Source organism: Pantherophis guttatus, chromosome 9, assembly GCF_059756535.1.
Source record: "Pantherophis guttatus breed Tessera chromosome 9, ASM5975653v1, whole genome shotgun sequence".
Taxonomy (NCBI): domain Eukaryota; kingdom Metazoa; phylum Chordata; class Lepidosauria; order Squamata; family Colubridae; genus Pantherophis; species Pantherophis guttatus.
In genome coordinates, this window is record NC_142071.1 from 25,940,599 (window position 1) to 25,967,731 (window position 27,133).

Genomic DNA, 27,133 nt, shown 5'->3' on the forward strand with positions numbered 1-27,133 from the left:
GTGTGTGTGTTTTTGTAGATTTTCATGGGTAGAGGTAGGCAAGTTTTGGTGTAGTCGCGTCTTTTCCCGTGTAAGATTGAGAGTGTCTTGGCGACGTTTCGACGAGGTCCCACTCATCATCTTCAGGCTGGTGTCTTCGGCTTCGTGCATGTGCGAGCAAAGCGTGATCGGAGATGCTTGCACAGGCACGAAGCCGAAGACACCAGCCTGAAGGTGACGAGTGGGACCTCGTCGAAATGTCGCCAAGATACTCTCAATCTTACACGGGAAAAGACCCGAATACACCAAGACTTGCATATATATATACACATACATGATATATATATATATATATATATGGTCTACCCCAACATGTGGGAGGGGACATTTTGCCTTTCAGCTCCAATCCAGGAGCCCTCAAGGAGTCGCATTTATGACAAACCATTTTATACCAAATTTATTATTTTGCTGATAAAGGGAGACTAGTATAGGAAATAAGAAATAAAGGGAGACATTTATGTATATGTGCGTGTGTATATATGCGTGTGTGTATATGATGTTCTCTATTTGTTAAATTGTGCTGCTTGTTATGACAGTGGAAAGCCATTTATTTTGTAATTCTCTCCCCTTTTCCATTTTCTTTCACATCTTCAAGAACAGAACGATTCGCAGCTGCAGCTGCAACACGTGTCTGGGCAGGATACGCTTCTTTTCTGCATTCACACGTTAAACGTCCCACGGGTTCGCCTCCCTTTTTTGGGTGTGTGCGTGTGTGTGTCGGGGATCGTTGTGTGTGAGTCGGAGGTTACGATAGGAAGAGGCTTTTCGTGTTTTCAGCACTCTTCCTGTGGAGAGGCAAGAGGGCTCCTGACCATGTACAGAGAGCGCTCCACACCGGGCCACAGGTGAACCCGAGTGGGCGGGGCGAAAGAGCGACGGTGGCGCCGTCCAATGGGCGCGAGGGGCCGGGTGCGGCCTCGCGCGCCGGAGCTCCCGCCTCCCCCCGCCGTCGGCCAATGGCGTGGCGGCGCCTGGCCCGCCCTCCTCCAATGGGAGACGCCTCCGCCCGTTAACGGGGCGCCCGTGCGTGGGAGCCGGAGCGGCCGGAGCGGCGAAACGAAGCTGGACGGGGCCGGGTCTCGCCGGAGGTCGTCGGCTATGTGGAGCTGCGCGGGGCGCCGGCGTCGCCGGTTGCTGGCGGGCCTCTTCGCGCTGCTGCTGGCCGCCGTCGCCATCCGCAGGTGAGGCAGACGGAGGGAAAAGGAGGTGGGGGGGCGTGGCTTCGATGCCCCGCCCCCAGGCCGCGCTCTGGCCACGCCCCCTCGGAGGAGACCCCCCCACCTCTCCCCAATCCCCCCCTCCTCCTCCTCCTCCTCTCCCCAGGATACTACAGAGCCCATCATCCCAGGGGGTTCCCCTACCCATCATCCCCGGACCTTCCTTCCCTGCAGCTGCCTTTTCCCTTCCCGTCCTAAGAAAAAAAAAGGGTTTTTTCCTCCCCAATCCCCCCCATGGATGCTGCGACTACCGCCCCCATCATCCCCAGCCGCCCCCCTTGGACCACGTGATGACCACCAGGCCCATCATCCACAACCCCAGCCAGCCAGGGGCTGGAATGAGGGGTGGGGGGAGAAAGCCACCCTCCCCATCCCTCCCCATCACCCTCCATCATCCCCTTAGGAGGAAAAGGAAAACATCCCCCTCCCCATTTTGCAAAAACGGGACCCTCCATCTCCAACATCTTTTGCTCTGTTGGGACTTTGCAAGGACATCAAATTGCACACAATCAAACACACAATCAAACACACACACAATCACAATCACACAATCACACACACAAAGACAAAGGCGCACAGCGATGCTTTAAAGGCAGACTGCACCCCCTCCCCAAAAAAAGGTTTTTTGTTTTTTTTTTGTCTTCTTTTACAAGCATCTTTCAAACTGGCTTTTGCACCCCCCCCCTTCCCCATCCGCAGCATCTAATAACAGTCACGGAGTTGGAAAGGGACCTTGGAGGTCATCTAGTCCAACCCCCCCCCCGGCTCACTATACTAGGCATTCGAACTGCCGAACTTTCTGAAGGCGCCCATTGCAAACTTGGCAAGGATTTTTGGGGAAGCCAGCCCGGTTGGGGTGGGGGGGGGGAAGGGGGTTGTCGGGGCTTCGATTACCAGAGGAAGCATGTCAGAAAGTGGCTCCCTCTCCTCCTTGCACCCGCCGTTTTCAGAAGAAAAGACCCACGGATCTGTTGGGTAAAGCCTACAAGTTGCCTTTGCCCGGATAACGCCTTAGTGCCTTAATGGCAGGCAACCTGGTGTTTGTTTTTTGTTGCCTTGTGGTTGCAAAGGAGATGCTTTTCCTAACACAAATAAGCGATGGTTGCATCAACGAGAAATCGGACAAGTTAGTGCATAGCCTGCCTCTTTAAGAAATATAATAATAATAATAATAATAATAATAATAATAATAATAATAATAATAATAGATTTGTATCCTATCTATCTATTTATTAGATTTTTATCCCTCCTGTATGACTTTATAGGTAGCTCCAAGGCAGAAAACATTCTTAATACTTCCTCCTATTTTTCCCACACAACAACCCTGTGAGGCTGAGAGAGAGTGATTGGCCCAAAGTCACCCAGCCAGCTTTCATGTCTAAGGTGGAACTAGAACTCACTGTCTCTTGGTGATTGGCCCAGAGTCACCCAGCCGGCTTTCATACCTGAGGTGGAACTAGAACTTATTGTCTCCTGGTGATTGGCCCAAAGTCACCCAGCCAGCTTTCATGTCTAAGGTGGAACTAGAACTCACTGTCTCTTGGTGATTGGCCCAGAGTCACCCAGCCGGCTTTCATGCCTGAGGTGGAACTAGAACTCACAGCCTCCTGGTGATTGGCCCAAAGTCACCCAGCCAGCTTTCATGTCTAAGGTGGAACTAGAACTCACTCTCTCCTGGTGATTGGTCCAAAGTCACCCAGCCGGCTTTCATACCTGAGGTAGAACTAGAACTCACAGCTTCCTGGTGATTGGTCCAAAGTCACCCAGCCGGCTTTCATACCTGAGGTAGAACTAGAACTCACAGCTTCCTGGTGATTGGCCCAAAGTCACCCAGCCAGCTTTCATGTCTAAGGTGGAACTAGAACTCACAGCCTCCTGGTGATTGGCCCAGAGTCACCAAGCCAGCTTTCATGCCTGAGGTGGAACCAGAACTCACAGCCTCCTGGTGATTGTCCAAAGTCACCCAGCCAGCTTTCATGCCTGAGGTGGAACTAGAACTCACAGCCTCCTGGTGATTGGCCCAGAGTCACCCAGCCAGTTTACATGCCTGAGGTGGAACTAGAACTCACAGCCTCCTGGTGATTGGCCCAAAGTCACCCAGCCAGCTTTCATGCCTGAGGTAGAACTAGAACTCACAGCCTCCTGGTGATTGGCCCAAAGTCACCCAGCCGGCTTTCATGCCTGAGGTGGAACTAGAACTCACAGCCTCCTGGTGATTGGCCCAGAGTCACCCAGCCAGTTTACATGCCTGAGGTGGAACTAGAACTCACAGCCTCCTGGTGATTGGCCCAAAGTCACCCAGCCAGCTTTCATACCTGAGGTAGAACTAGAACTCACAGCCTCCTGGTGATTGGTCCAAAGTCACCCAGCCAGCTTTCATGTCTAAGGCAGAACTAGAACTCATTCTCTCCTGGTGATTGGTCCAAAGTCACCCAGCCGGCTTTCATGCCTGAGGTGGAACTAGAACTCACACCCTCCCGGTGATTGGCCCAGAGTCACCCAGCCGGCTTTCATGCCTGAGGTGGAACTAGAACTCACACCCTCCCGGTGATTGGCCCAGAGTCACCCAGCCAGCTTTCATGTCTAAGGCAGAACTAGAACTCACAGCCTCCTGGTTTCTTAAACTAGGATTATCGCCAAACTGCCTTTCATTTGTAGACATAACTCAAGGCAGCAAACCTAACCTATGCTTGCCGCCTATTTTTCCCACAACAACCATGCGAGGTAGGTTGGACTGATCCCGAATGCCTGGCTAAAAGATTGCTGTGTACATTTTCCCTCTTTCTTCAGGTCCTTCTGTTGGATGGGCAGCACTGCCCGCCTCATCAGCTGCTTACTTAGATAAATCTGGTGCTGCTTTATAAATAATTTCATGCAATTTGCTGAGAAATTAAAAAAAAAAAACAACTATCTCATATTGATTGCAAAAGAAAGGAATTAACCCCATGGTAGTTTTCTGCTGGTAAAGGAAAGACACCGATGAATCCGAACACATGTTCTTCTCTGATGTTTGTACTGTAGCAACATCCATGCCAGTCTCATCTTACCACCACTACATAAATACACAAGGCACCCAAGGTAATTCTACACCATCCTGTTGATTTCAGATGCCGCTGCTGCTGCAACATATAATATTGCCATATTCTCTGCAGCAGCGCTCCTAAATTCACCACAGGATGGCTTCTAGCTTAGACTGGGGGCTCAACAGTATAAACTAGATTTCCGTGTGCGCCTGGTTTAATAGAATAGAATAGAATAGAATGAGAAAAGAATGGAATGGAATGGAATGGAATGGAATGGAATGGAATGGAATAGAATAGAATAGAATAGAATAGAATAGAGTAGAGTAGAGTAGAGTAGAGTAGAGTAGAGTAGAGTAGAGTAGAGTAGAGTAGAGTAGAATAGAAGAATAGAATGAGAAAAGAATGGAATGGAATGGAATGGAATAATGAATAGAATAGAATAGAATAGAGTAGAGTAGAGTAGAGTAGAGTAGAATAGAATAGAATAGAATAGAATAGAATGAGAAAAGAATGGAATGGAATAGAATAGAATAGAATAGAGTAGAGTAGAATAGAATAGAATGGAATAGAATGAGAAAAGAATGGAATGGAATAGAATAGAATAGAATAGAATAGAGTAGAATAGAATAGAATGGAATAGAATGAGAAAAGAATGGAATGGAATGGAATGGAATAATGAATAGCATAGAATAGAATAGAATAGAATAGAATAGAATAGAATAGAATAGAATAGAATAGAATAGAATAGAAGAATAGAATAGAATAGAATAGAATAGAATGAGAAAAGAATGGAATAGAATAGAATAGAATAGAGTAGAGTAGAGTAGAATAGAATAGAATAGAATAGAATAGAATAGAATAGAATGAGAAAAGAATGGAATGGAATAGAATAGAATAGAGTAGAATAGAATAGAATGGAATAGAATGAAAAAAGAATGGAATGGAATGGAATAATGAATGGAATAATGAATAGAATAGAATAGAATAGAATAGAATAGAATAGAATAGAATAGAATAGAATAGAATAGAATAGAAAAGAATCTGGAAGGGACCTTGGAGGTCTTCTAGTCCAACCCCCTGCCCAGACAGGAAACCCTACACCACTTCAGACAAATGGTTATCCAACATCTTCTTAAAAACTTCCAGTGTTGGAGCATCCACAACTTCTGGTGGCAAGTTGTTCCACTGATTAATTGTTCTAACTGTCAGGTTATTATTATTAATAATATAATAATATTATTGTGTTACGGCGTTCCGAAACTTAACCCAAATAGTTTTCCCCGCTTGCTAACTTTTTATGGTCCTTCCTCACTTGTTAAATCTTTTGTTCCATATATTCAATTTGTGCATCTTTTATACCTTGTAGCTTTTTTTTTTTTAATAACTCATTTAAATTCACAGTTTTTATATGCTTTATACAGGCTTCCTTTTAAGGGCTGCATTCCTAGCCCCTTACAATCTATGGCTATGATAAAAATGGATTTGCTTTGACAAAGGAAGGCAAAAGTGATTTCAGCCTATTCCTTTGCTTGCAAGTTGTCAAAAGATTAATTTTGAAGGCTGCCTCTCTGATGAATGTTCAAGCTCTATATGATCTAATAGTTGCTTTTTTGTTTTTTTTTTTGTGGAGCTGAACAGCAGACGTGTACATTTTAAACTGTGTTTTAATTACTTCCTTCTCTGTGGCCAAACAGAATGAAACAGGTCATTTATCATGAAGTGATAAAGTGATAAGAGCTTTGGTAGTACAGTGGTCTAAAGCACCCTGTTATTAAGACCAGCTGCCTGCAATTACTGCAGGTTCGAATCTCGCCAGGCTCAAGGTTGACTCAGCCTTCCATCCTTTCTAAGGTAGGTAAATTGAGGACCCAGTTGTGGGGGCAATAAGCTGACTTTGTATAAATATACAAAGAGGTGGAGCTCTCGCCTCACAATCAGGAGGCTGTGAGTTCGATCCTAGGTAGGCAGATATTTCTCTCTCTGGGCACAATGAGAATATATCTGCCGAACAAAACTCCGCATTGGCGACAGGAAGGGCATCCGACCATTAAAACACTCTGCTACCTCCATTCAGTTGCCCAGACTCCACCCCGCAAGGGATTATGGGGTCGTTAAATGAAGATGATGATGATGATGAGGGTGGAATTGTGGGGGTCCTTGATGCCTTCTGAACTTGGTTGTTTTCTCGCAAACGTTTCAGGACCCAACTAGGTAACATCATCAGCTCTAGAAGGAAGTAGGGTTTGCTCTTTGTTAATACACTACCGGCTTGCCCTGTCAGGATTGGTGGGAGTGTTGTTTTCTTCTTGTCAGTTCCTTGATTGGCCTGTCAAAATACCTCCTTGCCCGTAATTAACACCCAGATTATTATTTATTTATTTTTATTTATTAAATTTGTATATCGCCCTACTCCCGAAGGACTCAGGGCGGTGAACAGCCAAATAAAATACATATAATACAAATGTTAAAAAACCATTAAAATACAATTAAATAATTGGCCCAGAGAACGAAATTTAAAACACCCCAAATTCTCAAGGTTGACTCAGCCTTCCATCCTTTCTAAGGTGGGTAAAATGAGGACCCAGTTGTGGGGGCAATAAGCTGACTTTGTATAAAATATACAAAAGTATGAAGGCTATTGCTTAGCGCATTGTAAGGCGCCCTGAGTCTCCGGAGAAGGGCGGCATATAAATCAAATTAAAAAAAAAAAAAGTGCAAATCAAGAGCCATCTTCCTAGTAGTATCACTCTTAATTTGTTGTCAATTTAGTTTCACTCCTACTTAACTTCTTTCATGTTGAAACTTCCATGTTGGGATATATGTGTTTCCTGTGAGCTTTCTAAGAAAATGTGCAAGAAACAGAAGAAGAATAGTCTGGTCTGTTGTGACCACAAACAAACAAAAAATATACCTATGAAAAAGAATGTCTTATCTTCCAGCTTCAGTTCATGACAGACACATGCAAAATATTCCCATCAAAATGTCCTGTAGTTGATCAAATCATTAGTTTGGGGGAGAAATGCATTCATTTGGGAGAATTCAAAAACTATAAAACTTTATGTGTGTGAAGATCCTTAGTCATCCAAGGTCATGGATGTCCCAAAGGTGCTTTTTCAAGAGGCTTTCTGGTTTTTCTTTGAAGAGGTTTCACTTCTCATCTGAGAAGCTTCTTCAGTTCTGACTGAATGGAGGGGGCGAATAGAAGGATTTATTCTCCTGGCAGAAAGCTGGTCAGATGATGCTCCTTCCATCTCCCACACCATCTAATTCAACGGATGAAGCTTCCAGGATTGGAAGCCAAATGTCTTCTTCTTCCTCCTCAAATAAAATAAAATAAAATAAAATAAAAAATAAATCCAGTTGCTTTTTTCAAAAATAAAAAAACCACTTTTGATGCAAAACTTGTATTCAATTCAATTCAATTTTATTTACTGATTAGCCCATTGGGCCATATCAAGTGCAGAATTCCAAAGACAAATCATTACAAAGGTTTGGTAAAACAAATTAAGTGAGATTAGAATAACTCGCAATTAAAATACAATTAGAATAAAATACGATCTAAAATAAAATCGGAATAAAATACGGGATAAAATACAATCATTTAAAATACCGCTTACATATAATTAAAATTATATTATAATGTCGCCCCTGTGTCTACCCAATCAGTGTTAACTGCTATTAAAATTACATTGTTAGATCAAGTGGTCATTCTTACAATCTACCGCATTTTGCTGCACCGACTTTGTCCTCCTTCCCATCAACTTTACCACAAATTTAGCAATCCATTTTACCAACTGCAAGTTGGAACCTAACAAACAATATCGCAAAAAGTGCTCTTTAGACTTAGGGGTGCTGGTATAAAAGATCCTGCCCAGTTGGTGTTTCCTCAGGTCTGAATATAGGGGGCAATCAAAAATTACGTGGGACGTTGTTGCAAAACTTGTATATTCTTTATAACTTTACATTTACAAAGAATATGCAAACTGCAGAGAATGGATTCAAACCCACCGAAAACCAGCCTCCATCCTCTTAATATTTTTGGGTCACAACTACCCTCATCCCTTGCTGTTAACCCCGCTGGCTAGGATTGATGGGAGTTGGAGTCCCAACAGATCAGAGGAGGAATGGAGAATAGCCATCTGCTGCCCTGTTATGACCCAGATTGGTGTCATTTTTCTCCTAGTTCCTTTCTCTCCTAGCGATACCTGCGCACCTATTTCTGGATGTGAATCAGGGTGATTTAAGTCCTGCATGTGTGAGAAAGCAGTTTTTATATTCTTCCTACCTTCCTTGCAGTTGCCTCCCAACCTACTAGTGCCGTGATGGCGAACCTATGGCACGCGTGCCACCTGTGGCACGCGGAGCCATATCAGTGGGCACGCGAGCATTGCCCTAGCTCAGTTCCAGTGCGCATGCGTGCACCAGCCAGCTGATTTTTGGGCCATCCGGGCCCACCAGAAGTCGGGAAACGGGCTGTTTCCGGCCTCCGGGAGGTTGAGGTAGGCCGTTTTTGCCCTTCCCAGGATCCTAGGAAGCCTCTGGAGCCTGGGGAGGTCAAAAAACGGGCCTACCTGGCCCACTGTGCTATCATGTGCCAAAAGCAGGGGGAGTGTGTGGGGTCGCATGCGTTGGGGGGCAGGGCGCATTGAATTATGGGTGTTGGCATGCATTTGAACAACCCCCCCTCCCGCGTTCCTCCCGCTTTTGGCACGCGACGGCAAAAAGGTTAGTTACTGTACTAGTGATTCTGCTTGCTGGTGTATCCTCTCCTTAAGACGAATGCCCTTCTAAACTCATGGCCCTACTTAGCTGCCTCCTTCTGTTAAAGCTGGATAACAAGTAAATCTCCAGGTTAGCGGAGCAAAGGGTTTGAGAAGCCCTCTTATTACAAGACATATTGAGTTAAGCTACTCTAGGACTGAATTAAAAAATTAAGGTCACATTTGGCCCTTGGAAGTAGCGACTTCTGAAAAAAAATATATCACAAGCAGTCCTCGACTTACGACCACAGTTGAGCCCCGGATTTCTGTTGCCAAGTGAGACGTTCGCTAAGTGAATTTTGCCCCCCCCTTTTTTTTAAACGACTTCTTGTCGCCACTGCGGTTGTTAACATTAGTAACAAGGTTGTTAAGCGAATCTGGCTTCCCCATTGATCTTGGCTTGTCAGAAAGGCCGCAAAAAGGGGATCAGGCGACCCAGGGACGCTGCCGCCGTCATAAATGTGAGTCAGTTGCCGCGTATCCGAACGGAAGTCACGTGACCGCAGGGATGCTGCAACAGTCCTAAAAAATAGTCGTAAAATCTTTTTTTTTTCCCAATGCCGTTGTAACTTCAAGTGAAGTATCTCTATAGCGCAGTGATGGCTAAACTTTTTTTTCTCGGGTGCCAAAAGCACGCGCGCGCCTGCCCACACCCATAATGCTATGCCTCTCGCACACCCTGCCCCCCTACATGTGTGACAAACCTCCCCCCCCCCGCGCTCCTCCTGCTCCGCGCATGCCACACTCCCCTCCTCCCGCCCTGTTTTGGGCCTAGCAGGTCTCCCAGAAGCCTCCGGAGGCCAGAAACGACATGTTTCTGGACTTCCAGTAGATCTGTTTTTTGCCCTCCAGAGGCTTTCCTGGAACCTCCAGGAAGGGAAAAATGGCCTCCCCCAGCCCTCCGGAGGCCGGAAACGGCCTGTTTCTGGACTTCTGATAGGCCCGTTTTTCGCCCTCCCAGAGCCTCCGTGCGAGCCCTGTACATACCTGGCATCCAAAAAGGGCTGCGTGGAGACTCCTTGGAGGGGCGGGGCAACATGGGCATGTGCGTGTTCTGCCCCAGCTACGGACCCCAAAGAACGCAGCACACACAAACTCTATACAAAGCGTAATAACTCAGTCTTTTTCAACCAAAGGCTGTTAATAAACTTTCTTAACAGCCTACAAGCATTCTAAGATAAGATAATCACAGTCTTACTAGAGTTGGCGGAAAGCTCAGAAGCAATTTTGCAGAGAATCCAGACGCAAAGGAGAATGAACTAAAGTTGTTCCCTACAGCTTGCTGCAATCGGCATTCCTCCTTAAATAGGCTAAGGGAGTGGCCAATTAGCCCCAAGCCTTACTCTCGAGGAGACCTCCTCCTGAGGAGCCACTCCTGCCTTTTGGCAGCTCTGCGTGCCTGTGCATTGAGAAGAGGCTCCTCCTCTTCATCCTCTTCACTTAAAGGAGCTACTGGAGGTTCTGAAGGCCCTGGCTGAATCCCTGCCTCTGGCACCACATCTTCTCCAGCCTCCTCACTGTCCGACTCGAGCGCCAGCTGCACAGGCTGCTGGCACAGCACCACACCAGCCTCCTCGCTGTCGGAATCAGCTACAACCCGCACAGGCCACTGACGGGCCACAACAGCGCGCGTGTCTCCTGCATGCGCAGCGGAGACCTGAAAATCAGCTGGGAAGCATATACGCATGCGTGGTGGAGCTGACCTAGGGCAGAGATGGCTCCACGTGCAGTCTGTGGAATGCATGCCATAGGTTCGCCATCCCGGGTTTAGGATTTGATTTGGAAGAGGTGCTTTGCAAATTGCATTTTTTGGCAGATTTAAACACTAACCCGCAACTGGTTAAAGCAGACAAATATTTTTTTCCCCCAGAATGGAAGTTCAGACAAATGTACACATTAACGTCCTTCTGTTTGGTTTGGCTACAATTCATGTACACAACCGGCCAATGTTCATTAATGTGTAAAAAAAAAAACCAACAACCCAAACTAAACCCTCACAAACATTATCGATTTTTTTTAGTATATTTTAAGGATGTGATGTCTATTTTTGTCTGTTCTTTCTTTTCACCGCTTCGTTAGTGAGCTGGGCTACTAAAAGAAATAGATGTTCCGATTAGATTAAAGCCGAGCAAATGATGCAAATTGAATTTGGAGGAAGATCAAAAGATGACTGGGGGGGGGAAGGAAATAAAGCGATGTCTACAAATTGACATTTTGGGGGCGACGGGGAGAGCGCGCACGTGGGCGTGTGGCATTTCATTTGGAAAGGCTGAAATTGGGAACACGGGGGTGCCTGAGGCTTGTGTGCATGCATATGTGTTTCCCCTGCTGAATCAGTAAGTTCCTAGGGGAGAATTTCCCTGGCAGATCCTCAAATACAGAAAGGAGGGCAGAGAGCAATGCCACGTCAAGCTGGCTATGATTTAAAGACTATCGTAAATAGTAATGGACAAAGGAAGACACATTGCTGATGTAGTAAATCAGTTCCGTGTTGGGCCAACAGAAGCCCAGGTGGCCTTGGTGCTTACAGGTGAGAGAGATGAATATGTATCTCTCAAGTTCTCTGAGAGATGATAGACCCCTGTCAGTCATCCCATATCTTGCATCTAACCTGTCCAGGACACCTCAATAATCGCCCTGATGTTTTAGTTCTGATGTTTCACTGCTAATCATGTTTTTATGCATTCACACTATTCACACATTGATACGTATAAACAATATAAAATAAAATAAAAATCTTGAAATCAAAATTAGCCCGGAGCAGGTAAACCTCAAAGCTAAGAACGCTGGCCTTCACAACGGACTAAATATTGGATCAAAAGAGAAGGTCTCATGAGTGAAAATTGTTCTGGTTCCCTTGTGACAGAATAGCAGAGTTGGAAGGGACCTTGGAGGTCTTCTAGTCCAACTCCCTGCTTAAGAAGGAGACCCTATATACCGGGTGTGGGCAATCTACGGCTCTGGAGCCGCGTGTGGCTCTTTGGTCCCTCTGCTGTGGCTCCCTGGTGGGTGATCCCACCACTGGCTGGCCCCGCCCCTCGCCCTCCCCTCCCAGTCACTCCTCGCCTGGCCTGAGAAGGTAAGGGTGACGGCAGGGAACGGAGAAGCGGTCAGGGCAGAGACAGAGAGATACAGAGAGAGAGAGAGAGAGAGAGAGAGAGAGAGAGAGAGAGATAGGGGGGGAGGAGGGAGAGAGAGAGAGATGTCAAAAGGGTTTTGTGGTTCCCGGTTTTTTTTAACAACCAGTTTTCTGCCCTAATGACTGGCTGGGTAGGCGTGGCTAGAGGGCCATGTGACTGGTGGAAGTGAGCGACATCGAGTTGGCCACGCCCACCCAGGTTTTGTGGCTCCCGGTGTTTTCTTTTGTGTGGGAAACGGGCCCAAATGGCTCTTTGAGTGTTTAAGGTTGCAGACCCCTGCTATATACCACTTTGAACAAATGGCTGTCCAATCTCTTGTTGAACACTTCCAGTGTTGAAGCACCCACAATGTCTGGAGGCAAACCGTCCCACCGATTAATTGTTCTAACCTTCAGGAAATGTCTCCCTTGATTCTAGGAGTTCCCGATTCTCCTTTCGGTCCCTTCTGTGGCTAATGTTGAAATAGAACTTGCGGCTGCCCTCTAGATATAGTTTGAAATCCGCAGATGTATTAAAAAAATGACAGATGAATAAAAGATGACAAGGAAAATAAAATCTCAGCCGAAAAAGTACCTTAGCTGAGAATAAGAAATGGAATACCTGCTTGTAATTAGTGTCAAAGATTGTAGAAAAATTGTAGCTTGTAATAATACCGAAGAAGTTCTTCTTCCCTTTAAAAAATGTTGTAGTTTGCAGTTCGTAAACTATAGTTTCTAGTTGATCCATGCGGGATTTAGGCATCCCACATTTTATTCAGGATTCCTTTTCTAAGTGCTATTACCACTGCCTGCATGTTCTTGCTGTAAGCTAGCAGTATGATGTGGTATGGAGGTTCCCTCTAAGTTTGTAGAGTCAACCATTGCAATTTTTATGTCTAATATCGTTGGTGGCTGTTGTTAGTTGCGAAGCCGTGTCTGACCCATTGCGACCCCATGGACAACGTTCCTCCTGCCTTCCTGCCCTCTACCATCCTCTAGAGTCCATTTAAGATCACGCCGACTGCTTCAGTGACTCCATCCAGCCACCTCGTTCTCTGCCGTCCCCTTCTTCTTTTGCCTTCAATCTTTCCCAGCATCTTCTCCAATGAGTCCTTCCTTCCTTCTCATGAGATGGCCAAAGTCTTTGAGTTTCCTCTTCAGGATCTGGCCTTCCAAAGAGCAGTCAGGGTTGATCTCCTCTAGGACTGACCGGTTTGATCACCTTGCAGTCCAAGGGACTCGCAGGAGTCTCCTCCAGCACCAGAGTTCAAAGGCCTCCATTCTTTGGCGCTCAGCCTTCCTTATGGTCCAACTTTCACAGCCATCCATTGCAACTGGGAAAACCATAGACTTGACTATGCGCACTTTTGTTGGCAGGGTGATGTCTCTGCTTTTTAGTATGCTGTCTAGATTTGGTGCTCTATTGTAATTCAGAACATTTATGTCCTTAAACTTCCCTATCAACTCTTCCTTTTTAACTTTTTCTCTGGGGCTTCTATTGGCAAGAGTCAAGCTGTCTCATCTTAAACCATGATTCGTCTCCCAGCCCTTAACAATCCTGGTAGAAATTGTCTTCTTCATGCATCCTTTGCAGTCCTTTGCAGTAGAGCAACGTTTTCCAGCCTGGACAGCTTCCAGGCATGGGGACTTCAACTCCCAGAATTCCCCAGCCAGCAAGGCCATTGCTGTGAAGATGTGGAGCTGGAAGTCAGCACATCTGGACGTTTCCCTAGTTGCTGTAGATCTTAGCTTGTTTAGGTAAATAGGCAGGTGTCAGGTTTTCAGGCCGTCTTCAAATAAATTGTGTCTCAAACAAAGTCTTTTTTGAAACAAACTTCCATTTTATTTAGCACGGCAACTTTTACACTGACTCCATGCAGCCAGCACTGAGGTGCTGACCCAAAATCCCTCCTCTTCCTTCCCCCACTCCTCTGCATTCATTGGCCATCTTCCCAATCATTCACCCCTAATCTACTGCTCCAACTCAAAGAATTTCCCCCCTCCCATCCATCTCCTAGGGGACATTATCTCCAGCTAAAATAAGTAGGTGAAAGGCAACCGTCCCGTTGCAGACACTTGCGTTCTCCTTCTCATATCAGCACTACGATAAATGCATCTTGACGTGCTGACAGCAGGTATCAGAGATCATATTCTTTTTCTTCTGGTTCGCTAGTTTCGCGTCGTGAAACATTGGGGGGGGAAGCAAAATGTTTTGTTGGTTAAGGAAACAGAGCATGGCAGAATTCTGGATTCTCTCTGCCTCTTTATATCTGCTTCTTGTTTGACAACACAGCTTGGTGCTGCCAGAATAGCGTTGCAGACTAGGGAACATTTTAAACATTTGTCTCTGAAAACGGGACCTGCGTTCGCACACCTGCAGAGACCCATCGTTTTACAGCTTCCCATTTTTCTAACTTCTCTGCTCGTTTCGTTGTTCGGAGTTTTCTAGGGTGGGTTGAAGATTTCCTCCTGAAAGCTGTGGTTTTCTTTTTTTTTCCTTCTTTTTTCCCCCCTCCCCAGAGATCCAGGATAACGCAAGTTGATGAAGCGAAGGAGAGTTCTCAAAGTTAAATCATGGTTGCTGAAGGGAAATAGAAAGATTCTTTGGAAGGATGAACTTGGGGAACGGGCAAAGAGAGGGCGGAAGAGGGAAGTTTTATAGCACGACTCCATGAAATGGGTTAAATACAGGAGAGAAGAGGCAAAATGGCATGTAAGCTGGCTGGCTGGGTGACTTGGGGCCAATCACTGGGTGACTGTGAGTTCTAGTCACACCTTGGGCATGAATCCGACTGGGTGTCCTTTGACCAATCACCAGGAGATTGGGAGTTCTAGTCACACCTTGGGCATGAATCCGACTGGGTGTCCTTTGGCCAATTATCAGGAGATTGGGAGTTCTAGTCACACCTTGGGCATGAAAGCCGGCTGAGTATCCTTTGGCCAAACACCAGGAGATTGGGAGTTCTAGTCACACCTTGGGCATGAATCCAACTGGGTGTCCTTTGACCAATCACCAGGAGATTGGGAGTTCTAGTCACACCTTGGGCATGAATCCGACTGGGTGTCCTTTGACCAATCACCAGGAGATTGGGAGTTCTAGTCACACCTTGGGCATAAATCCGACTGGGTGTCCTTTGGCCAATTATCAGGAGATTGGGAGTTCTAGTCACACCTTGGGCATGAAAGCCGGCTGAGTATCCTTTGGCCAAACACCAGGAGATTGGGAGTTCTAGTCACACCTTGGGCATGAATCCAACTGGGTGTCCTTTGACCAATCACCAGGAGATTGGGAGTTCTAGTCACACCTTGGGCATGAATCCGACTGGGTGTCCTTTGACCAATCACCAGGAGATTGGGAGTTCTAGTCACACCTTGGGCATGAATCCGACTGGGTGTCCTTTGACCAATCACCAGGAGACTGGGAGTTCTAGTCCTACTTTAGGCATGAAAGCCGGTTTTGGGTGATTACCCAAAGTCAACCAGCCGGCTTTCATGCCTACCGCAGGACTAGAGCTCACGGCCTCCCACTTTCTAGCCTGGTGCCTTAACCACCAGATTAAACCGACTCTTATCTCGCTCTGCTACCGGTATCCTTTTCCTTTTTTCCTCTTCAGGTTTAACTTGACGAACGTAATTCCCATGCGGTTCTGGGGCCGAGTGCTGGGCTTACAGGCCAAGCACTCGCAGTTCCTGCTGGAGGAGAAGCCCTTTCGCATCCTTGGCGGCTCAATGCACTATTTCCGCATCCCCCAGGAATATTGGAGGGACCGCTTGGTCAAGATGAAGGCCTGTGGCCTGAACACCCTCACAACGTAAGGCTTGTCTGCTCTTCACGGCCCGCTCAGCTTTGTCTCAATGTACCGTATTTTTTCAGAGTATAAGACACTCCGGATTATAAGACGCATGTCAGGATTCTGATGCTGCCATAAAAAGACGAGGCTTGACTTTTCACCTACTTATTTTCTCTGTAGATAATATCCCCTAGGAGATGGGATGGGAGGGGGGAACATTCCTGTGGGGTGAGGTCAGAAGCTGGGGAAAGATGAATTGGGGAACGGAAAGGGAAGGCTTTCGGGGTCAGAGGGTTAGTATTGGCTACGACGAAGTCGGGGCCAGATCTGTCGTACTCAATAAATGGAATATTTCAGCAAAGATTAATTGTTTGGGAGTGCAGTTTATTTGAGATGACATCGAAATCTGACAATGCACCTACCTTTTTTGGAAAGGAAAACAAGAAAAAAAAAAAGTCTGCCTCTGCCTCCCAGCAATTTGCCTCCTTGCAGCAAATGGGGCGCGCGGCAATAGGCAATGGCAATCCCTGCAGCCTGAAACAGCTGAGGATCGGGAGGCCGATCCAACCGACAATCAGCTGCTTGTGCTAATCAGGCTGTGCTGAAGCTGAAACGAACTGTTTGCTGCTTGCTGCAAGGAGGTAAATTGCTGGGAGGCAGAGGCCAAAGGGTGGGGGCCGGCAGGTGGGCGTGGCTACATTCAGTGTATAAGACACACCCAAATTTTCACCCTCTTTTTGGGGGGGGGAAGTGCGTTTTATACTCCGAAAAATACGGTAATTGCCAATTTTACTGGAATACAGATAGTCCTTGATTTACAACCCGTAACGTAGTGGCTATTCAAAGTTCTGATGCACACACCTGGGGGGGGGGAGTGGTACTTACAACCCAGATTCGGTAGTTTTGATGGTAGGGGGAACCCCACAGTCATGGGGTGCTTAGCACCCAGGTTGAAGTTATGGCTGTCGGCAGTATCCTGCTAGCTAATAAATCCTAGCATGTATTTCTCGTTTTGCCAAATCCGCACCCGTAGCGAACCATTCGGTTCCCTTAACAACTCTGGCGTTCGCTTAATGGCCATGGCGATTTGCTTAACGTCTGCTGCAAAAGTCGTAAAGTCAGATCGGTCGCGGGCCTCTATTACGGAGATATTTATTCACTGCGTGTTCCAGGTATGTCCCGTGGAACCTTCACGAGGCTGTCAGAGGGAAGTTTGACTTCAGCGGAAACTTGGACCTGCAGTACGTACTGGAGATTTTCCTTTTCTTTACGAAACGAATCTAGTAATCTAAAAATCCGTTTTCATCTGATATCAAATTTATATATGCTGAATTTCTCGTTCTTATGCAGCACTAGGAAACGGAGGGATGGTTTTAGAAGTAAAGGGGTGGAGAGAGAGTTTGAGTTGGAAATCAGAAGTACAGGAGGTTCTTGTGCTATTGATCGTAACAAAAACGATTGGGCATTATGTACACAGCTTTGAGACATATAAATAAAAGCAGAAATTTTATTCTAGTAGTTCATTCTAGTAGTTTTATTCTAATAGTAGATAGCTATAACTTTTGCAAACTCTATAGTTGGGTCCCTTTTAATAATCCATACATTCTACAGTTAGGTCTTTAGATAAAGTTACAGTGTTCCTCCGAAAATAAGACCCTGTCTTATATTTTTTTGAACCCCGAAATAAGTACTTGGACTTATTTTCAAGGAGGTCTTATTATTTTGGGGCGCGTGGAGCAAGACGGGGCTCCTCTTGGCGTCTTACCTGATTTCCAGCTCTGTCTCCCTAACCCTAACCGGAGGAAATGGCGGGGACTGGCTGTGCATGCGTTTAAATATTTTTTGGGAGGGCTTATTTTTGGGGAGGGTTTATTTTAGCACATGCGCTCAAAAGCCTGATTGGCCTTATTATCCGGGGAGGTCTTATTTTCAGGGAAACAGGCTAGTTTTTCAGCCGTGGTGGCGCAGTGGTTAGAATGCAGTATTGCAGGCTAATTCTGCCGATTGCCAGGCGTTCGATCCTGACCGGCTCCAGGTTGACTCATCCTTCCGTCCTTCCGAGGTCAGTAAAACGCGGACCCAGATTATTGGGGGCAAAATGCTGACTCTCAAAACCGCTTAGAGAGGGCTGTAAAGCACTGTGAAGCGGTATATAAATTTTAAGTGCTATTGCTATTTTGAGCTTCCTTTGCTAAATTTCAATTTTTGAAATTTTTGTTGCCATTTCTCCTTTGTTTCTCTAGGGCTTTTCTTAGGACAGCAGAAGAAGTAGGACTATGGGTGATACTGCGTCCCGGACCATATATATGCTCAGAGTGGGACCTCGGTGGCCTCCCCAGGTAAGCCTGAATGATTTAGACTTCTGTGTAAAATGCTGCTACTGAACTGTGTCTACAGCTTTCATGGTCTAATTTTAAGGAGAAGAAATCAGATAATTAGAACATAAATAGAACAGAGAGGCAGCCAAATGGAACGTAAGAATCTAGATAAACTCAGCGGTTATTCCTTTTGCAGTGGACCTTGTTAATAAAATTGTCAGCGCTTCAACGCTGGCATAGAGAGAGAGAGATAAGCTCTGAACTTTTGCCTGCTAAATCCCTTTGAAGTCGGGTTGTCGTGGAAATGAAGAGGGGGGGAACATTCCTGGGAAATGACGAGACAAGAAGTCTGAAGAATGACTTGGAAGATAGCCAATGAGAAACAGAGATTTGGGGATCGGAAAGGGAGAGATTGGGGGGCAAAAGGTCAGTCTTGTCCGCATCGAGTCATGATCCGGTGGCTGTGCTCAATTAAAGAAAAGATTTCCTTAAAGATTGGCAGTTTGGAAATTCATTTATTTTGAGATAGCATCTAAGTCTGATAAAAATATTATTTTATTTTAAATATTCTACATAATAGGCCTGTGATGGCCAATTTATGGCATGTGTGCCTCAGGTGGCACACAGCGTCCTCTCTGTGGGCACACGAGCCATTGCCCCAGTTCAGCTCTGCCACGCATGCACACATGCCTCCCATCGGCCAGCTGGTCATTGGCTCTCTGCCGTGGGGGGCAGGGCATGTACAGGAGGGGGGTCGCATGTGAATGCGCGCGGGTGGGTGCGTACATATGCGCGGGGGCACGGCAGGTGCAGGAGGGCGTGCACGCATGCACAGGGAGAGGGGCATGTGGGGGCACACACGCATGGCGGGGTTTAGCCAAGATTTAGCCATCACTGTAATAGGCTGTTTCTTCCAAAATGACATGTATCTGGTTTGCACAGAACTAATTTGGTTTCCTGTTAGCGGCAAGCTTTCTGCTTGGCGTGTTCCACGGAACTGTCCTTCCAACTGATACTTCTTTTGGTTCCGAGCAATATTCCCTCGTCCTTTTCACCTTCCTGACATTTTAGATGTTGCAGCCTCAAAGTATAAGTTGCAAATCCTAAAACCGGAGAAGCCTGTTTAAAAAGTTGGGAGAAATTTCTCTGCCGATTAAAGTTCTGTATTGCGAAGTCTTTCTTCCTTCTCCCAAAGGTGTTTTTTTTTTTCAAAAGGCAACTGGACTTTCTGTTTTCTCTGGCCACTCAAAAAGTGGCCAACTTTTTTTTTTTTTTTAACTTTTAAAACCATTTTTTTCTACAACCTCTTCAGCTGAAGAGGTTGTAAAAAAATGCTTTTAAAAGCCTCTGACGATCCCAGCTGACTTGCCTGATCAGCAGAGGCTTTTTTTCCTTTTAAAAACATTTTTTTCTATAACCTCTTCGGCCGAAGAGGTTGTAGAAAAAATGCTTTTAAAAGCCTCTGATGATCCCAGCTGAGCCGCGTGATCATCAGAGGCTTTTTTTTTTTTTAACTTTTAAAAGCATTTTTTCAGCCGAAGAGGTTGTAGAAAAAATGCTTTTAAAAATAAAAAAAGCCTCTGATGATTGTGCGGCTCAGCTGGGCAATGGGGGGAGGGGGCAGGGATTTTTGCTACCGGTTCTCCGAACCACCCGCCTCCATTGCTACCGGATCGGGCGATCCGGTCCGAACCGGGAGCATTTCACCCCTGCTCTGCTTCACCCGAGTCAGAAAACAGCTCTTCTCGGTTCCTCTGCGACCCCCACTGACCACTCTTTTGGGTCAGAAGTTGAGGCAAAATTCCCCGCAGAAACATTTTCCCCCCCCCAAAAAAATAGGGGTGAGGGTGGGGGAGGGAAATCAGCCATCTTGTTGAACGCAACTTCCCCCGTTTCTCGGTTTAGATTGTTACAGAAAAGTGCACCCGCGAAGCCTGGCCTTCTGTTGAAATTCTCTCTTGACACACTTTGGAGTCATCCGCAAGCGATATTTTGACCCTGAAGTTCAGAGACTTAAAAGCAGAACGGGGGCGGCGGGTGGGGGGAATGGCCTGACGAATGGGGAAGGACAAGCTATCTCAGGAATTAGGAACCCTGTCATCAAAGCTGTGGAGATGGAGAAAGAAGAGGGGAGAAAAGGGAACAATAGGCCAGTTTATGCGGGGTGACGGGGGTGAGAAGTTGCCTGATGCCAGAGTGTTTTTTTTTTGCCACCCAGAATAAAAAGCACCGTTTGTTCTTTCTGCATTCAATTATTCAGCGTAAAAGCATTTTCTGCCTTCCTTCCTTCCATTCGCTCCCTCCCTCCACGCCTATTTCACATAAAAGCAGCGGACAACATTTTTCAAGAGAATGATTTTGTGGGGGGGGGATCCATAATGGCGGAGAGCATAAGTAGGCCATGTTGGTTCATTTTAGGCACGAAAAGTAGTGTCCCGCGCCTAAATATCTTGATTTCTGGCTGTCTTTTCAGAGCTTGGGGGGGGTGGTGGCAATATAGAATATTTATGGCTCGGGGTGGAAGTGCAGGGGAGTGGCCTAGAGGTGGAGCTCTCGCCTCACAATCAGGAGGCTGTGAGTTCGATCCTAGGTAGAGAGGCAGATATTTCTGTCTCTGGGCACACTGAGAATATGTCTGCTGAACAAAACTCCTCATTGGCGACAGGAAGGGCATCCGACCATTAAAACACTCTGCTATCTCCATTCAGTTGCCCAGACTCCATCCCGCAAGGGACTATGGGGTGGTTGAATGAAGATGAGGAGGAGGAGGAGGGTGGAATTGCGGGGGTCCTTGATGCCTTCTGAGCTTGGTTGTTTTCTCGCAAACGTTTCATGACCCAACTAGGCAACATCATCAGCTCTAGAAGGAAGTAGGGTTTGCTCTTTGTTAATACACTACCGGCTTGCCCTATCAGGATTGGTGGGAGTGTTGTTTTCTTCTTGTCAGTTCCTTGATTGGCCTGTCAAAATACCTCCTCGCCCGTAATTAACACCCAGATTATTATTTATTTATTTTTATTTATTAAATTTGTATATCGCCCTACTCCCGAAGGACTCAGGGCGGTGAACAGCCAAATAAAATACATATAATACAAATGTTAAAAAACCATTAAAATACAATTAAATAATTGGCCCAGAGAACGAAATTTAAAACACCCCAAATTCTCAAGGTCGACTCAGCCTTCCATCCTTTCTAAGGTGGGTAAAATGAGGACCCGGTTTGTGGGGGCAATAAGCTGACTTTGTATAAAATATACAAAAGTATGAAGGCTATTGCTTAACGCATTGTAAGCCGCCCTGAGTCTCCGGAGAAGGGCGGCATATAAACATAAATTAAAAAAAAAAAATTAAAAAAAATAAGACAAATTTAAAATTTAGAAATTTTAAAAAAAAATTTAAAAAATTTAAAAGAGAGGTTAGGCCAGGCCGGCCTGCTGGAAAAGAAATGTTTTGATGGCACGGCGGAAAGCGCGCAGGTCAGGGATCCTCCGTATCTCCGGGGGGAGCTTGTTCCAGATGGCGGGTGCCCCCGCAGAGAAGGCTCTCCCCCTGGGGGCCGCCAGTCGACATTGTTTGGCCGACGGCACCCTGAGGAGCCCCTCTCTACGGGAGCGTACTGGTCGGTGAGATAAATAGAGATTAACACCAGTATTGATAATAGACCACCAACTGAGTGGAAAATAAAAGCCCAACCCAGACTAACAAAGAGAAAACAGCCATCAAGACTCCCACTCCCACCAACAGTGACAGGACACTGTCTTTTCCAGCACTGATATTTCCTTAGTTGGGTCATCTCCTTTCTAGATCGGGACTCGTTACGCACAGTCACTCATGCCCTCGTCACCTCTCGTCTGGACTATTGTAACGCTCTCTACATGCGGCTCCCCTTGAGGTGCACCCGGAGGCTCCAACTGGCGCAGAGTGCGGCCGCGCGGGGGGTTATGGGAGCAACGTGGAGCTCCCATGTAACACCTCTCCTGCGCGAGCTGCACTGGCTCCCGGTGGTCTTCCGGGTGCGCTTCAAGGTTCTGGTTACCACCTTTAAAGCGCTCCATGGCTTAGGACCTGGTTACTTACGGGACCGCCTACTACCACCAATAGCCTCCCACCGACCAGTATGCTCCCACAGAGAGGGGCTCCTCCAGGTGCCGTCGGCCAAACAATGTCGGCTGTCGGCCCCTAGGGGGAGAGCCTTCTCTGTGGGGGCACCGACGATCTGGAATGAGCTCCCCCCAGAGATACGGAGGATTCTGGACCTGCGCACCTTCCGCCGCGAGCTGAAGACGCTGTTATTTCATCAAGCTGGCCTCGCCTAAATCTTCTCCCTTTTAAGTGTAAATTTTAAATTTTTACTGTATTTTAAAATATGGGAATTTTAAATTATGGGTATTAATTCAGCCAAATTTATTTAATTCATTTTATTCGATTTTAAATTTTGTATATCTATGTGTTTTATTTCATGGCTGTGCACCGCCCTGAGTCCTTCGGGAGTAGGGCGGTATAGAAATTCAATAAAATCTAAAATCTAAATCTAAATGAAAGGTCTGCAAGAAAACTACCAAACTCAGAGAGCACCAAGGACCCCACAAATGGGGCAAACTCTGGATTGGATTTACTATAGGTGAGGAAATCACCTATAGTAACAAAGGAAGGTGACCCTGAGCACTCGGTATGGATCCGGTTGTAAGGCAGCAGGGACGTTGAATGTGCCAGGATTGTTTCATGTCCGTACCTGCAAATTAACAAGCCCAAGGTTTGCTCTGAAATGAACCCAAGAGTTGTCAAGGCATAGAGTTCCGATTATGGACCATCCGCAAAGTTCTGTGTGTATAGCTAACTGATCTCTCCGCACGTCGTCCTTAGTGAAGCGTGCAAACCAGTGTTTGCATTTCCTACATCAGATGAGGAGAGCACCTCTTTCTCCTTCTGTCCTAGCCACTTTTTACAGAGGCACGATGGAGAACAAACCGCATCCCTATTTGGTTTGGTGGCAGCAGATCCTCAGATAGAAAGTCCCTACAGAGAGTGGTGAGGACAGCGGAGAAGATTATAGGAAGCTCGCTTCCTGTCATTCAGGATACTGCTTATAAGCGCTATGTGCTTAGAGCTCGAAGCATTGTTAGAGTCCCCACACACCCACTTCATGGTCTGTTTCCGTTGCTCCCCTCTGGGAAAAGGTTTTGAAATATTTCTAGCAGGACTTTCAGATTCTGTAACAGCTTTGTTCCCTACGCCATCCGTCTGGTAAACTCGCAGAATTTGTTTTTCTCGCCATGTACATGTATACATCCAAACTACATTGTGTTGTTTCTCTGTGTCATATAATATGCGTGGGTATATACATAATTTTGTATTTATTTAGTCATGTTTATGTGGTGTGTATTGGAGGCGGTGACCCTTTGAGAGCTGTATGCAACGAAATTTCATTTTTAATGTATGCTGCTTAGTGTACATTTAAAGTGACAATAAAGTTATCCTAAGTTCTAAGTCTAAGTCATAATATGCTAAATGACCCCTAGGGGAAGCCTTCTGAATTTACTCCAGTACTTTCGGTCATCTGTCACTACCTCCATTTCTTCCCCATCTATTTGCCAGGAAATGAGAGGGCCGGATGCCATGATCTTATTTGATACTGCCCATGGGGTTTTCATGGCAAAGATACTGGAGTGGGTTGCAATTTCCTTCTCCAGTGGCAGATTTTTTATTTTCCTGGGCTCCAATATCACCGCAGATGGGGACCACAGTCAAGAAATTAAAAGACACTTGCTCCAGGGGAGGAAAGCAGAGACATCGCCCTGCCAACAAAAGTGTGTATAGTCAAGGCTATGGTTTTCCCAGTTGCAATGGATGGCTATGAAAGCTGGACCATAAGGTGTTGTGACTCCGACCCCCGAGGCCGACTTATCGGAGGGAGAAGGCTCCGAACATGAAGGAGAGGAGTTGGCCAGGCCTCCCTCTCCAGGACCCTCCTCTCTGGCAATGCCTCAGGTGTCTCCCAAAGGAAAAGAGATTGGCCAGGAGCCAGGTATCTCCTCGCAGTCGGACAGTGACAGAGATAAGTCTTGGCTGGATCCACACCAGCGTCGGAGAGACAAGCACATGCAGCAGAAAAGGAGGCGTGCCAGAGATTAAGCTGAGTCACTGGACCACACCCCACAGGGGATAAAAGGGGGGAGGTGGCCATTCAGGGTCTGTGACGGACAAAACTAACTACTAGTGAGTCACATTGTATCTTTCAAACAACGTTATCTGCCTTGGATTTAATACGGACTGGACTTGACAATTCTTGAACTGTGTGTATCTTGTTTATCTGATGGAGGAACAACCCCTCCCTCTGAGTAAAGTTCTTGGCAAGCAGCTACTGGGTTGCTGCCAATTCTCTTATCGGAGGAATTTGTTGTCTGCCAGTTTATTTAACCCCTGACTATCTGTTTGTGTGCGTGTGTGAGACGGGGACAGAACATAAGGAAGGCTGAGCACCAAAGAATTGGGGCCTTTGAACTCTGGTGCTGGAGAAGACTCATGCGAGTCCCTTGGACTACAAGGCCATCCAACCGGTCAGTCCTAGAGGAGATCAACCCTGACTACTCTTTAGAAGGCCAGATCCTGAAGATGAAACTCAAATACTTTGGCCACCTAATGAGAAGGAAGGACTCCCTGGAGAAGAGCCTAATGCTGGGAAAGATTGAGGGCAAAAGAAGAAGGGGACGACAGAGAACGAGGTGGCTGGATGGAGTCACTGAAGCAGTCGTCGTGAGCTTCAATGGACTCCAGAGGATGGTAGAGGACAGGAAGGCCTGGAGGAACGTTGTCCATGGGGTTGCGATGGGTCGGACACGACTTTGCAACTAACAAGAATGATCTATGGTCATGGCTGGCTGGGGAATTCAGGTCTTCAAGTTGCCATGGTTGGACATCACTGTTGTGAAACCTCTGGGGTTCTACATTGGTATCTTGGTTCATTCCAAGGACTCAATTCTACAGAAGCCATCACTTCTCTACCTTTAATTAGAGAGTTTTGGTCTTTGATCGTCTACCTACAGACGGACTTCTTGCCCTGTGCAAAATTCCACAGAAGCTGCCCTTAGTTAGACTGGGAATTTAATGTGGGTGGGCTGATTTGGCCTGCATTTTTGGCTGATTCTCCAGATAAACCTCCATCCTCCTTTCTAGTTGCTGGAACGAATGGCTTGATTTTCCCCAGCTGGGTTCCTTTTTTTTATTTTTCCTTCGCTGGTTTTATTTCTTCCCTCTGGGGATTATCTGTTGATGTCAAGCCCTAAGGCAATACGCTTGACGAGTCCCAACGTCATCTCTGAAAATCCTTCCTAGTTACCGGGTCCCAAGGGGGGGCCCACCGACACGCACCAGTCCTGCTTATTTTATTTTATTATTTTTTTTCCACTTGTCTTTGCCACCAGAGATTGAGCGTCTCTAGAGAATCTTGGCTCAAAGAGAGTTTCTGCTTCTCTTTTAACCTTCCCCTTCTTCTTTTTAGGGAGCTGACTTTGAGATGGTTTTGTCCAATTCCACGCCGTTGCATATTTTAAATGTTTTCAGATATTTAAACCTGCAATTTGAGGCAAGTTTAGAAAGGACAAAAAAAAGAACAAAAAACCAAAAAACAATGTGCTTTGCATTCTAGGACAAACTTACCTAATTTGAACTTGTATTCAAGGCCAATGCAGTCTCATGCAAAAAAAAATTCTCCCTTTTTTTAGGCTCAGAAATCACGAAATGTATATAGATATTAAGAAAAAATGGGGTCGTTTCTCTAGGAAAAATGCCACACAAAAGTATGTTGCATTAGAAAACGTTTAGAAAATGCATAGCCCTTGTCACCTCACAATTGGATTAATACAACTATTACTTATTACTTAACTATTACTATTATTATTACAATTATTACTACATGGGGCTACTCTTGAAAAGTGTTCGGAGACTACAGTTGGTCCAGAATGCAGCCGCGTGAGTTATAGTGGGTGCGCCTAAATACACCCACATTACACCAATTCTCCGCGAGCTGCACTGGCTCCCTATTAGTCTCCTATTAGTCTCCCCTATTAGTGCAATTCAAGGTGTTGGTCATTACCTTTAAAGCCCTACATGGCTCAGGGCCAGGCTATCTTCGAGACCGCCTTCTACCGCATAGCTCCCAACGACCGGTAACATCCCACAGAGTCGGTCTCCTCCGGGTCCTGTCAGCTAAACAATGTCGGCTGGCGGGCCCGCGGGGGAGGGTCTTCTCTGTGACTGCCCCAGCTCTCTGGAACCAATTACCTCCTGAGGTCTGGACCACCCCCACCCTATTAGCCTTCCACAAAGCGGTGAAGACCTGGCTTTTCCGGCAGGCCTGGGACCACTGATCTCGTTATAGTGATCTTGCGAGACCCGGCCACGAATTGGAGTGCATGTGTTTTAATGTTTTTAAAGGTTTTAATGTTTTAATGTTTTTCTTTTTAACATTTTTAATGGGATTGTTCGCATTGTTTCATTCTTTGTTGTAAGCCGCCCAGAGTCCCTTGGGAGTTGGGCGCCATAGAAATGCGAGAAAAATAAATTAATTAATTAAATAAATAAATAATAGGTAAAAGTGGGTAGAAAAAATATTATATTGCGCCTATTAGAACTGTCCAAGATTCCTCCCTCCCTCCCCTTTCTTTCTTTCTTTCTTTCTTTCTTTCTTTCTTTCTTTCTTTCTTTCTTTCTTTCTTTCTTTCTTTCTCTTCCTCTCTCTCTCTGTCTCTCTTCCTTTCATTTTTTCTTTCTCTATCTCCCCTTTGCTTCTTTCTTTCTTTCTTTCTTTCTTTCTTTCTTTCTTTCTTTCTTTCTTTCTTTCTTTCTCTTCCTCTTTCTCTCTCTGTCTC

General features: G+C 46.0%; 1 protein-coding gene across 1 annotated transcript in view; it reads left to right on the plus strand.

The window, feature by feature from the left end:
• Window positions 1–1,002: 1,002 nt before the first annotated feature.
• Window positions 1,003–27,133, plus strand: part of GLB1L2 (galactosidase beta 1 like 2) — a 63,389-nt gene continuing 37,258 nt past the window's right edge. The window contains exons 1-4 of the mRNA XM_087875714.1: window positions 1,003–1,220; window positions 15,772–15,969; window positions 17,121–17,189; window positions 18,192–18,287. Of these exons, the coding sequence (XP_087731840.1) occupies window positions 1,138–1,220; window positions 15,772–15,969; window positions 17,121–17,189; window positions 18,192–18,287 (446 nt within the window). The 5' untranslated portion in view covers window positions 1,003–1,137. The remainder of the gene's footprint in view (window positions 1,221–15,771; window positions 15,970–17,120; window positions 17,190–18,191; window positions 18,288–27,133) is intronic.